The sequence below is a fragment of the Prionailurus viverrinus genome, chromosome A1 (assembly GCF_022837055.1).
Source record: "Prionailurus viverrinus isolate Anna chromosome A1, UM_Priviv_1.0, whole genome shotgun sequence".
NCBI lineage: Eukaryota > Metazoa > Chordata > Mammalia > Carnivora > Felidae > Prionailurus > Prionailurus viverrinus.
The window spans coordinates 170645008-170657882 of NC_062561.1; the positions used below are offsets into that span (position 1 = coordinate 170645008).

Genomic DNA, 12875 nt, shown 5'->3' on the forward strand with positions numbered 1-12875 from the left:
CTCCACTCATAGATTTTGTAGCCAGCTGTCGTTGGCAGTCTCCTTTCCTTCATGTTTCATCAGGAAGTCACCAAAAGCAACAGAGGAAAAGAGGAGCCTGAACTTAATGAGAAGCCCCTTTCTCCTCTATTTCTACAGCTCCTCACCAAGTTGCCGTCCCAGACACGCCAGGCCCGGTTCCTCAAGGGCAGGAAACCTGGGCACCAAAAAGGAAATGAGGAGAAAGCTCACACTCTGTGGAACGTGGGCTGCTGGCGTCTGAAGGCCTCAGAGGGCCTCACCTCCACCCAGGCTGCCTGCCAGTTCACAAAAGCCGTCCGAGGTCTTCTCTCCGCCTGGGCTCAGGGAGGAGGGTGCGGGGCGGGCCCGTTGGGCGGTGCACTGTGATTGGGCACCTGAGGCCCCGCCCCATCCCGGCGCGTCGAGAATGGGCGGGGCCAGCCGCTTGCTCTGCTCCAGGGCTGCGGGCGCGTATTGACCCAGCAGCCGCCTCGCCGCGGCAGTTTCCTCCTGCTCGTGGCGGACGTTGTAGGAGCGCCGAGTGGCGCTGGAGAACCGGCGCTTCGTTTCGCAGCTGCCGCCGCCATCTCCGCATTTACAGGGCGGGAAGGAGGGAGGGGACTTGCGGCTGCAGCTGGAGCGGGCTTCTCTCCGGGGACGCTCCTCTTCTTGCTCTCCTTTTCCTCCTCCGCGCGCCGCCGCCGCCCGCCCCCTGCGCCCTCCCCGCGCAGCCCGGGTCCGGGAGGGGAGAGGAAGGGGCGCCGGGGGGCGGGAGAGGCCGGCTGGCGGACGCGCGCTCGGAGGAAACTCCTGCCCGTTCCGTGCGTCCCCGCGCCCGGGGTGCACCCTGGCCCGGCCTCGGCGGCGGCGGTGGCGGCGGCAGCAGGAAGGCGCTCTGGCGGGGGCGGCGCCGCGGGGGCGGGTCTGGCCGTCCCGGCGCTAAGTTGTGGGGCCGGGCTCCTCCCGACCCGATTCTTTTACCCTGGGCTGCTCAGACGCAGCTCGGTGCTGTCTACCCCAGCTCCGCCAATCCCGCATCTCTTGGGTGAGGGGGACACGCCTGCCCTCGTCTAGAAAACTTTTCCTGCTGACTCGGTCGGGGCGGCGGTGGCAGGAAGTCCGGACAGCGACCTCTTCTCCTCCTGCCCTACGCGCCCTGCCGGGTGCCGGCGCCGAGCTCGAGATCAAGTTTGCGGGGGCCCCTTCCGGGCTGCAGGCGGGTCCCGCCTTAGGAGGGGACGCCCGACCCCAGGGAGGGCGGTGGGCCCGGGCGAAGGCCGAGGGCGCGTGGTGGCGCCGGAGACAAGGTGCGGAGTGCGGTCGGAATCCGCACCCACAGCCGAAAGCGCGGAGAGCAGGAGCCCGGGAGCAGAGAGCCTCCGGCGGCCGCTTGCAGGAGTCCACAGCCCTCCTCCTCCTTTGGTGAGGACAGTGTCCTAGCCCCGAGTGTATCGAGGAAAATGAAGTTAAGCCGGCAGTTTACCGTGTTCGGCAGCGCGATCTTCTGTGTGGTGATCTTCTCGCTCTACCTGATGCTGGACCGGGGTCACTTAGACTACCCCAAGAGCCCGCGCCGCGAGGGTTCTTTTCCTCAGGTAAGCACCGGCGTGGGGCTCCACGAGCGTAGGCGTGGGGGTCCGTGTTCCCCGCTGCTTCGCGACCTCTTCCTCCCGCCGAGGTTCCGCGCCGGGGCAGGGCGAGGCCGAACTGGAGGAGGCTCCGAGCCTCCTACAGCCTTGGCTCTGCAGCGTTCGGACGACGGTGCCGGCGACCCGTGAGCCTCCTCCTCGCGGGCGCGCCGAGTTAACAAAGTGCCGGGCGGCATGCGGTGGCGGGATCGCGCTCCAGGGTAGTGGCCATGTTCCCGCACTCGCATTCGGGCCTGTTGGGGTGGCCTGGGGCACCTGCCGGTTGGGGAACCGACGCAGCGCCCAATTACCGCTCTTGGGCAGCCCCTCGGCACACACAGGGTTAAGCTGCACAGACCCCCCCCCCCTCCCCCCGAGCGCCCCCAGTCGCCAAAATTGATCAGACCCCATCTGGTCTGTTTTTTCACCCCACTGTCTCTCGAGAAATAAGCAAAAGTTTATTTCGTGTTGCAGACCTCTTAGATGTGAATCTGTAGGGTTGATTTTAGTGTCGTCATTCTTCAGCTATTACATAGGGTTTGTTTGGAGCAGACGTGGGAGCCCAGTAGGGAAGCGCGTGTTATACTCAAGCCGGAAGCTGTGGGGCGCTCAGTCCTGCGCCCAGTGGTCAAATTCTCCATCGAGTTGGGAAACCACCGGTCTTAAGTCTTTTATTTAAAGTTACTAAAAATAAGCAAACAGACAATCGGTTCTGTTTGTAAGGATACCGCGCCGCGTGTGCGATTTCAGTTTCAATTTCTTTGCCCCTGACCTGTGCAGTTAAGAAATTTTAGTAAAACTGGGTGTTGTGTATACTCTGTAATGAATGAACCTGAAGATCTCAAAGCCGTGACAAGCTGATCTAACTACTCGACCCTGGGATATTGAACAGGTTGACGAGGTTTTTTTGTTTTTTGTTTTTTGTTTTTCTTTTTTGACCATGTAAGTGTCAGAGAATATCCTTGCCATTTGTTCTTGTGTTATGCTAGGGCGAAAGGCTTGAATTTAATTAAAATTAAATTGTGAAAGTGAAAAAAGCCCTCTTTGTGGATGCTGTCATCCATACAGAGCCCTCAAAATGTTTTGCACGTGATAGGTATTAGAAATGCTGTTACAAACATGTTTCAAAAAATTTAAAAGCTTCTTCTTAGGTAGTAAGCACTGTGGAGCATCTTTCAATCTTCACTTCAGAGTCTGTCCAGTGCCTGTTCGTGAGACTGGATAAAAGTTATAAAAGGGGGTGGGGAGTTCACCCTGTGAAGCCATAGCAAAAGGAATTCTAAGCCTTGCTTAATATGTTGTATAATTTGGGGACTAAACTTGCTGTGATTTTTTTTTCACCCCAGTAATCACATTTTCAGAATTTTCTCCATTACAGGAAAAATCATAAAAGTTGATATATTTTACTTAAGCTGTTATCTTGAATAATGTCCTTTGGCTTTGGCTTGATGATCACTTGGAAGTGATTTATGCAAACATCTGGGGCTGGGGTTTTCTGGCAACCTTGACATTTTACTGTTTCTAAAGAAGTGAGTGACTCATTCAGTTACTGGGAAATCTTCGGCAAAGTTAATTCCAATATTTTAATATCCAGCCTTAGTCCTCCTTAGGGGGCTGAAGTTCTGCATAGAGCAGAATGCATTTGATGGAAAGTGGCAGTGGTTGCTGGAAGAGAAGGCTCTTGTATGTATTCTGTTTTGTGTGCAAGGAAGAGGATTTGGAAGGTGGAGCTTTTTATACTTAAGGTTGCTGTTCTCAGATTTTCAGGACTGGATTTTCATTTCAGGAAGAAAGCACTTTTTACTGATTTGGTTTTGGAGAGCCACTGAATTCCCAAACAGGTGGACACGATAAACACTCTGTAAGTCCAACTCTTGTATGTCTGACATCAACCTCTGTGTCTTACAGGATAAACTCCATCCCCACCGCTAGTAGATGAGGAACCTGAGGCACAGAGAGATTAACTTGCCCAAAGTCACACAACTAAAAGCTGAGATTTGAACAGGTGGCCTGTGGAGTCTAGGCTCTCAGCCACTCAATAGTATACTATCTCATAGTAGTTCCTTGCCTAATGTTTAGGCCTCAGTCTCTCTGCAGAAAAGGTCTGATGTGGAAGATAGAGCATGTTGCTCTGTGGTTCCTTAGCTTATGACTTTTTTTTTTTTAAAGGAACTTTCATTATGAAGCTCTAATGAATGTGCTCCTTTCTCTGAAACTTTAATGTTTGAGATTTATGTCTCTCCCAAAATGGCTCGTTGCTCACTTTGCAGCTAAATATTGTAATGAAAACCATTATGCAGCACAGCATATAGTCTTTTGAGTTGCTTTTTTATTTTTTTTTTCATTACTGCTAACTCCCATGTAAACCTTAATTTGATGAGAACACCAGACATAACAAAAGGAGCTTGCAATATATTATGTATCTTTGGTGAATTTGAAGCAAGCTAGTCTGTCACTGTGCATCATTTTTGGTGTCTAGTAGAATGATTTATCTATAAAGGGATTGATTTCCACTGAATTTTAGTTTAGGATTTAGGATTTTAGTTTCTTTTAGTCAGTGTGGAACCTTTAGTAATGTATATGGTCTCTTTGTAAGCAAGATATGTTTTAAAGCCATCCTAAATTGAGAGCAGTCTATTTGCTGTTGTTCTGGCTTCATCCGTTTTCCTTCCTCCTACAACTCTGTGTTTTCTACTACTTGGCCAGACTCTGGGGCAGAAGTAGGCCCAACTCAGGGTACTTTCATTTGTCCCACCCTGGGGCAGATGCCTGCCTCTGACATAGTCTTTGGAAGGCTATCTATCCCCTGTGCTCCTGGGAGGAATTCCTTTGAGGATTGGAGGCAACAGGTGGTCTTATCTGTGTTAGCTTCTCTGTATATTTCAGGGTTAATAAATCTCAGCTAGAAAAATTAATTAAACTTACACTTCAGTTGAGAGGCTGGCCAGGGCCTAATGCCCTGAAAGATGCTTTGAGGTATTGCAAGAATTCGAGCAGCTGGAAAAGAGAGACTTGGTTAAGGTCTTCCTGAAATTCTTCATCACTTCTTATAAGCAGATTTAACAAGTTGCTTACTGTCTACCTTGTATGCAATAGGATGTCTTATTAATGTCTTATGTTTGGATCTGGAGAATTAAATTAATAATTCAGCTTTTGTATGACACATGATTTATCTTTAAATAACTAGTGTAGACTGTGACCATAGGTATTAATATTAACTCTTGGGAATCTCTTCAGAGATTGGGACTCTGATAGAAAATGTGAGAGTGAAGGTCAGACTTTATCTTTGCCCAAATAACAGTTATCAAGCAAGAAAGTGAGAATGTCTTTAAGATACTTGATTAAAAGACTTGGGAATGTGGAGGCTTTTATACCTTTGGATTTTTAACTCCTATTGTGAATAAACCCGTATAAAAATATGCTTAAATGCTCTACATCTCTAGTACCTTTTAAAGAGCCCAACATAGCTCATATTTAATAAAAGCTGCCTTTAATCTTCCAGTTATGTTTCTTGCTTTTAGAAATCTGCAAATCTTAAGAATGCTATGTAGAAAAATAGGGTGTGCCTTGCTTCTCCGTACTCTAGTGCAGAGAACCTCTCTCTAGGTTATAGCATTTGTTGCTAGGGCTTGTGCACTTGTGTATAAGGGATTTTGTTTCATTTAGGGGGCTGTAATCTTTGAGATCTGTGACTTTGGGGACGTGATGGAACTTTGACATTGGTGGCAAAAGGGCATTGAAGAGGAATGCACGAACAGGAAAGCCCCTGGAGAGGCTGGTCTCCACCACCCCCTCTTAAGGTCAGCAGTTCTGCAGAACTCCTGCCCACCAGGTCTCACTAAGACCCAAGCTCACTTCCTGTACACCACCTGGGGCAAGAGTGCATCTGGTCTGAAGACTTAAGTCTATTATTTTTTTAATTGAATTGAATTTGTTGTTTCCAGATCAGCACTGCTCTCAGTGCCTAAACAAATACTTTTGTTTGGGAGATGTTGTAATCCTATTTATCAGAAAGGCATCTTCTCTGTGACTCATTAATTAGCTTTATGGGGTATCTGGGCTGAGGGCAAATTAACTAAAATTACCACTTTGTTGTTTTTACTTTGAGTCAGGTGTTTTTTTTTTTGTTTTTTTTTTTTTTTTGTGATAGATGTTAAAACTTTGGTCTTTTTTAACAGACTGGAATAAGTGTTGAGGTTTTTCCTGGAATTAGTAGTTCAGTAGCAGCCGTTTATCCCTTGCTTTATTCTTCGATCCCAGTGGTCCTAGTTTTCCCTTGTTGTTCCCTTGCTTCCAGAGAGACCTTTAGAAAGTGGGAGGATATTCAAAAGCATGGGATATGACCTCTGGATGCTGGATTGGAAGGGCCTTACTCGTGCTTTTGACCCGTTGTGTCTTGGTGGTCGAGTTCCAGGTAGCATCAGCTTTTACAGTGCAAGTAGAGCTAAAGAGAGGAGGAAGAACTCCCAAAGAGTGGGTTTTGCTTCTTTTTATAGTTGTGATTATTAGGTTGATCAGGAATGCAGATAGACTATTTTGGCTAAAGTGGGTTTCTGTTTCGGGTATAAATTTCAAGCCAGGCTGCTAATTTTAAGGTTGAAACCATGTTTAGGTTCAAACAAATTTGAGGGGTGATTATACTGGTGACCTAGGGCTTGAGTATTGGTATATTTGTCTCGTGATGGGTAATAAATAATCTGATTTGAATGAAATGAGTCTCTCAAGGGTACAACATAACTTTTGTGAAATAGTGTATTTAATGTCATGTTATTTGTACTGTTAGGCAGACAAGCACATAGTTGGTATCCAGTAAATATTTTATGTTGTGTTTCTAAGTCTAACAATACTGTTTTCTAAATAAAAGGTCACCTTTGAAGTACTTCAGCTGAAAACTCCCATGCCTTTTCTATTCTGTGCATTGTAGGATGCTTTGCAGCATCCCTGGCATCCATCCAGTAGAAACCAGAAACACCTTTCTTCTTGCCCCAGTTGTAGCCACCAAAAATGTCTACAGACACTGCTAAATCTCCTCTGGGGGAAGAAATCAACCCTGTTGAAAATCACTTGGCCAAAGGCCTGTTCTTTATACCCTTTGCACTTTGTTAGCATTTTGCTTTTTAGGAAGGAAAGATCAGAAGACTTAGCTCTAATTCTCAAAAGGAGAAGTAGCATTTTTTTTAATATGAAATGAATCCTTTCTCTGGATGCCGAAAATTCACTTACATTTTTAGGATTCTAAATTGCAGTATGTTACTGAAAACACAAGCGTAGATATTATGTTCACATGCAAGTTAAAGAAAAAGTGGAAGATTATTGTAATGAAACTTCCTTTTTTTTAATTGAATAGACTTGTGCTGAGAAAAATGTTATGGCAGGTGATAGTAAATAAATCATCTTTTACTTTCTGTAGGTTGAATTAGAGGTTAAAAGTAGTCTAGGCATATTCCCCTTGTCTTTTTGCCTAGGAAGGTAAGATACATTGATTAGTAACAAGGTAGTATAAAAATCATACTCAAACATAATTTGAGATGTGTGAAGTTTTCTCAAGCAAGCTATTTACTTTCTAAAGTGCATTTGTTTTATTTATGTTAATTTTGATGATTCTAGTTACTGCATTTGCTATTTCTTCTGGAAGAAAACCAGGAAGTGGATAGAGACTTCCCTCTTGTTCATTTCATTTTGTTTTAAGTAGGTTTCTTTTAAAGGAAGGACGATGGAAGTGGGGTAGGGAAATAATGAAGTTCTTGCCAGTTATTCCTTTCCTTTTGTGCCCCCAGATGTCTGGTCTTGAATTCAGTCTAAGTCAGCTAACTGTGGCCAAATCTGACCCACCACCTGTTTTTTGTAGGGCCATAAGCTAAAAATGGTTCTTATGTTTTCAAGTGGTTAAATATTTCGTGACATAGCCACACTCGTTTTGCTACAAATCATCTCTGGCTGCTTCTGTACTACAGAGCTGAGTAGTTGCCACAGTAACTCTCTGGCCCAAAAAGCCTAAAATATTTCTTCTCTGGCCCCTTACTGAAGAAGTTTGCCAACCCCAGGTGTAACCTGTGTTTTTCTATTATTAACGTTAGAGGCAAATAGTATGGTTAGATCTGTTGAAGCAGAGGTGTATGTTGAAAATAAAATTCTTGTTCTTGTCACCTGGTTATTAGATAAACTTAGTGAAACTTAGTTTGTGTTTTCAGAGTGTGGTTTAAAACTGGTGTTATATACATGTTTCACGGATTTCCAAGTATCCTTGGGGAACTTCTGTGCTGGAGCATGGACATGCTTGACATGTTTAATTTGTTTCCCTTCTATCACTTGCAGATTTCTCACTACAGGACTGCTCTGGGATGGAGGGTTCTGGGGCATGAACTGCAAAATTGATCCATAGTCTCCAGATCGAAAACCATGACTTTATTGTATTTTAGATGTGCTATAATTCACAGATAGGCTGAATTCTGAGCCTAATCAGACTGCTTGGGTTAGTTAGTATTGTGGAGGGAGAGCATAGGTCCGGGCATCTTCTTCATAAACTGTAGATCTAGGATGGAACTTGGCAGACCTCTCTGAGACCCTGAAGGCTACTCACCTCGGAGGCAGAGAACTACCAGCATGTCTGCACGGGCACCGGACTGCTGCTCTTCCAAGAGTAATTAATTCCTGCTAATTTTGATCCTTCTTCATGCTTCTTGAAGGTTATGTGTGACTTTCTTCATTCCTTTTGGCACAGGCCACCATCCCATTTGTGTCCTCAGAGATTGAACTGTCATCGTTAAATTGCAGTACACTTAGTCTGAACAAAATGAGTGTAATGAACCTAACTGGTGTTGCAATTTTTAAGTATTTTCCCCCCTATTTTTAAATGAATGCATTTGTGCATTGTTCACATGCATCTGGATTTCTCACTGGCTTCCTTTGCAGGCAGTCGGTCACCTTTGGGAGTCAAGAGAAATGAAATTCCTTTTCCAAAGGCAGAGCGGGCCTCAGATGTGACCTTTTCCCACCAGTCAGCCTCCTTGTCCTGAATGAGTAGTCTCGAGAGCAGGGAAATTTGCCAGTGATTGATTGATTGATTGATTGATTGATTTTTCTTTGTAAACACATGTTTTTTTCTAGGACGGATGGTGTTTTGTGATGGGAAGCATTCCTCCTCATTCAGGGCAAGGCTGTACTTTGGGGCTGAAGATAGACTTTGTAGCAATTTGCCCCTGCTCCTTCATACCACAAGTATGGAAGAAAGTGGGACTTGTGGGTCCTGGCCTTTGTGGTAACATTTTTACCTGTGGAACATTAGCAGATAGAAGCCAGAGAATATGACTTACTCTCACATTTATTTTCTCCATAAAAAAGTCCTGGATCTGCATTTTGAGAGTCTGTGGAGATAGTCGTTCTTTTAATAGTCACGAGCACCCCTAGAAAAGTCATAATAGGAAGTCAGGCATAGAATTTAGAGTAGGGAGGATCCTTCCAGATCAGGTAGTTTAGTCTTTGATTTTTCAGATAAGAACACTGAGACACATAAAGTTAACTTCATCAGTTTGCCCTGGGTCCTGTAACAAGTCATAGCATAGCTGGAATATGCATCCTGGCCTATAATTCAGTGCTTGTTGTTGTACTTTACTCAGCATATATTTGAGAATTACCTTAGAGGTTACTAGATAATGTTACTTGCTTTGCGAGAGCATTTTAGTTATTTGAAGCAACACAACTGCCGTTTGTGAAACAATTAGAGACAGCTGAATGCTACTTATTCATCACAAGAGTTAATTTTTAAAAGTTAGAACGGTGCCTGGCACATAGTAAATATTCAGTAAATGCTAGTTATTACCAATGAACACAGATTTATGGAGTACCTATCATGTACCAGGCACTGTGCAGGGGTTCTTGGGACACAGGACCTAAGAATACAATAAGAGTCCATGATCTTAATTCTTATTCTTGGTTTAAGGGCAGAGGCTTTAAAGGGAATTCAGCACTTAAGCCAGGTAACAACAGCCTGGCTCAAGTTGACCAAAGGACCTGGGACAAAAGACAGGCTTTTCTGACTGGGTAGGACTCTGAAGAGAAAAAGAACATTCCTAGTGTGGAGTACAGAGCTTCTGAAGGCTTGTGGTAATGAAAGAGCCTCTCACCATGAGAAGAGGTGAGGAGATTGGTTTGATTTAGGATCTTTGGTGCTTGTAAAGAGTAACTGGGAAAACATGATAGGTAGCATGGTATCAGATTGTGAATTGCCCTGAGAGCCAGCCTGGGAAGTTACATGACTGAAATGGTAGTGAACCATTGAAAGTTACGGAGTATGTCAGGAAAAGCCATGTTGGAGAATTAATTTCATAGAAAATTTTAGACCTGGAAGGGAGCTAAGAGTTTTCAATCTAGATTATTCTGGTAGCAGTGTGTAGGAAGACTCAGAAGCAGGAAGGCAGCTGAGAATCTGTTTGAGGTAATACAGACATAAGGCACTAAATCCCTATATGTACCAGTATTGAAATGGCTAGAATCAAGAGGAAAACGTGTGCAGACATTTTGTGAAAAGAAGCCTCAGGGCTTTCTAACAGATTTTTATCAAGGGTAACGATGGGTGTGGCTTGAGTGAAAAATTTTCCCACTTCTTTCCTTTAGGGCGTTTGGAGAATTAGCTAAAACTGTTTGCAGAAAGGGATAGTTTGGAAGATAACCCAGTTTGGGAAACCAACCTCAGGTTCATGTATGATGAGGTGGATGTTAGTGGAGTAGCCACGGGGGCTGGGGTGCCCAAGTGAGAGATGAGGGAAGGGCGATGCTGATCTGGTAGTCATCAGCAAAGTCGGAGTGGATGAGCTCACTCTGGACTGTGCTTTGTGAGAAGAGCAGACAGCCAAGGAACATTTCTTATAGCCAAAGCTATGCTTCTCATATTGAGATTATTGTGTGTAGCAGATGCTAATATAATGAAGCAGCTTGTATTCAAATTGTCAGAAACCAGCTCATTGATCAGCATACCTAAGAAAAGATAAGACTGTCCTAAGGAAGGATTTCAAAGGAGCATTTCAATAGGAAACTAAAAAAGACCCTTCTCATTTTGGGCCCAAATTATGGAGCTAAAGGATTTTTTTTTTCTAGGCTATAAGAACAGAAAATAGGTAATTCTCTCTCTCTCTGTCTCTTTCTTTCTGTGTGTGTGTGTGTGTGTGTGTGTGTGTGTGAGAGAGAGAGAGAGAGAGAGAGAGAGGAGAGAGGGAGAGATGGGTTTATTAAAGATCAAAAAACAACACTTAAAATAGGGACTTCATAGCTTACGGTTGTTTTTAAGGTCAGACAGATTTCTGAGTACCCCCATACTGCCTCTTGTTGATAGTAAAGAAGAGCCCTTCCTTTTTGATGAGTGGCTGACCACACCCTCCCCCCAGACTGAAGAAATTATAACTGTCTTTGACTCAAGGCCAACTTTTGAAAATTAGTAGGGTCCAGTGACAACACTTGAGATACAAGGTATTTCTTAGAACTTTCAGGGAGAAGATCTAACCAATGATTGTTTATAAGAAAGAAAAAAAGATTTGAGAAGAACCCAAGGAATTTGTATCCTTAATTCATCTTTATAGCTGACTGTGTGGTACTTAGAAATTTGTTTTCATTACATTTTTATATATCATACTGTCCTTACTATTGCGTTTGTTCCTTCTGTGGTATTTACCACGCCCCACCTTACCCTTACAGATCGATTGGTTCAGATGGACTTTTACAAAGTCTGTAGGAAAGGATTTGAAAAGCTTTAGAATCTTTGCTGCTTGTACAGAAGAGTTAGGAAATTCAGAATTTATGATAATTCAGATGGGACTTGGCTAAATACTTACCTTTCTCTGGTCAGTAAGGAATAAAATGGGCTTATTCAGTAGATGATTAGTATAAATAAGATTGGAGCCAGGCTGATTATCTACTTAAAACAAGTCTTCAGAGACCCCCAATACTATTTCTGTACGAAAAACCATCTTAGTCATGTCAGTCGCATTTATTTTAATAGGCTAACACTGTTTAAGTTGATTTGTATTTTCCACTACAATTCTTCTCTTTTTACATTGAAATTATGTTTCTGAAAATTACTTGGGTAAACATGTCTACGGAACTTTTATCATCAGATCCTAGCATACAACATATGCCATTCATCCATGCACAATGAGTTTAGGTGGTATGTAAATAGTACATAATGACAACCCTTGTGCATAAAGACAGGCCTATCTCCAAAAATATAAGACAGAGTAGCAACATCGACCAGCAGTCATTGACCAGGTGATATATGACAGCATGACCCTGGTTCCTTGGGATTTGTTGCTGTCTGAAAGTATATCCCGTGAACTTTCATTCATGTTCTTGGGTGGGATACACTGTTGACATTATCTCAGAGTGCTATGTATAAGAATAGAAATACATTAAAAATATGTTGTAGAAATAAAACCAGTGTGGTTTTCAAAAAGATATTTTGCAAAAAAATGTAAAGAAAGGTAATGTTCCACAGAACAGTTTGGGAAGTAATAAATTAAAGGAAGTATTCTATTCGTCAACACCTAATTTGCTTAGCACCACTTTATTTCCAGTCATTAAATGTATCTGAAAGTTATAAAACTGCATTGCATGAAAATATTTTACAGTGTAAACACATTGTGCTACTTACAAGCCCTTGTTCTAATCATCATATTGAAGAAGATACCCATTTTGCAGAATCTCGCTTTATATAATAGCTTCATGTCTAAAATGTTGTCTTAACAGGAGGTGGTTTCTTTGCAGCTGCATTGGGGTGGTGTGGATGGGGGCCATATCGTTCTAATCTCAATATACATCTGGAAACTCATGGAGGGGGGAGGGATGGGACTGTGTCCTGGAGCCTGGAGAAAGCGCCAGCAACTGGAGTCCTGATCCCATTTTTGGAGGTGGCAAAAGGATGGGTGTTCACAGAGGATGGGGGGGTTCACAAAGAGTGGGAAAAACCGGTGTGGCCTGTTGTTAATTCTAGGTCTGGACTGGAAGGCACAGTGATTCCAGCAGCTGCAGAGTCCCAGGGGTACCCTCCTGGGGCAAAGCATGGTGAGCTTGAAGTCCCAGCTCTTCCTTTTACAGTCACCTGCACGCTTGTCTACCTGCATCTGAGTAGTCTCTATTAACGTCATACCCAGGCGCGCATGAGATTTGTGAATAATGATTTGCCAAGGCAAAACCCGATGCTCCTGTGTTTTGGCAAGGTTTTATGTAATTAAGTGTTCTTTGTGCTCACCTGGTGAGTGC

The 12875-nt window shown here is 44.0% G+C and overlaps 2 protein-coding genes across 2 annotated transcripts in view; one reads left to right on the forward strand and one right to left on the reverse strand.

Annotated features, from left to right (window-relative positions):
* Window positions 1-347, reverse strand: part of PJA2 (praja ring finger ubiquitin ligase 2) — a 311879-nt gene extending 311532 nt beyond the window's left edge. The window contains exon 1 of the mRNA XM_047862964.1: window positions 232-347. The gene's annotated coding sequence lies outside the window, so the exon portion shown is untranslated. The remainder of the gene's footprint in view (window positions 1-231) is intronic.
* A 766-nt stretch (window positions 348-1113) lies between these two features.
* The window catches only part of MAN2A1 (mannosidase alpha class 2A member 1), a 168894-nt gene continuing 157132 nt past the window's right edge, over window positions 1114-12875 (forward strand). The window contains exon 1 of the mRNA XM_047862940.1: window positions 1114-1595. Within this exon, the coding sequence (XP_047718896.1) occupies window positions 1461-1595 (135 nt within the window). The 5' untranslated portion in view covers window positions 1114-1460. The remainder of the gene's footprint in view (window positions 1596-12875) is intronic.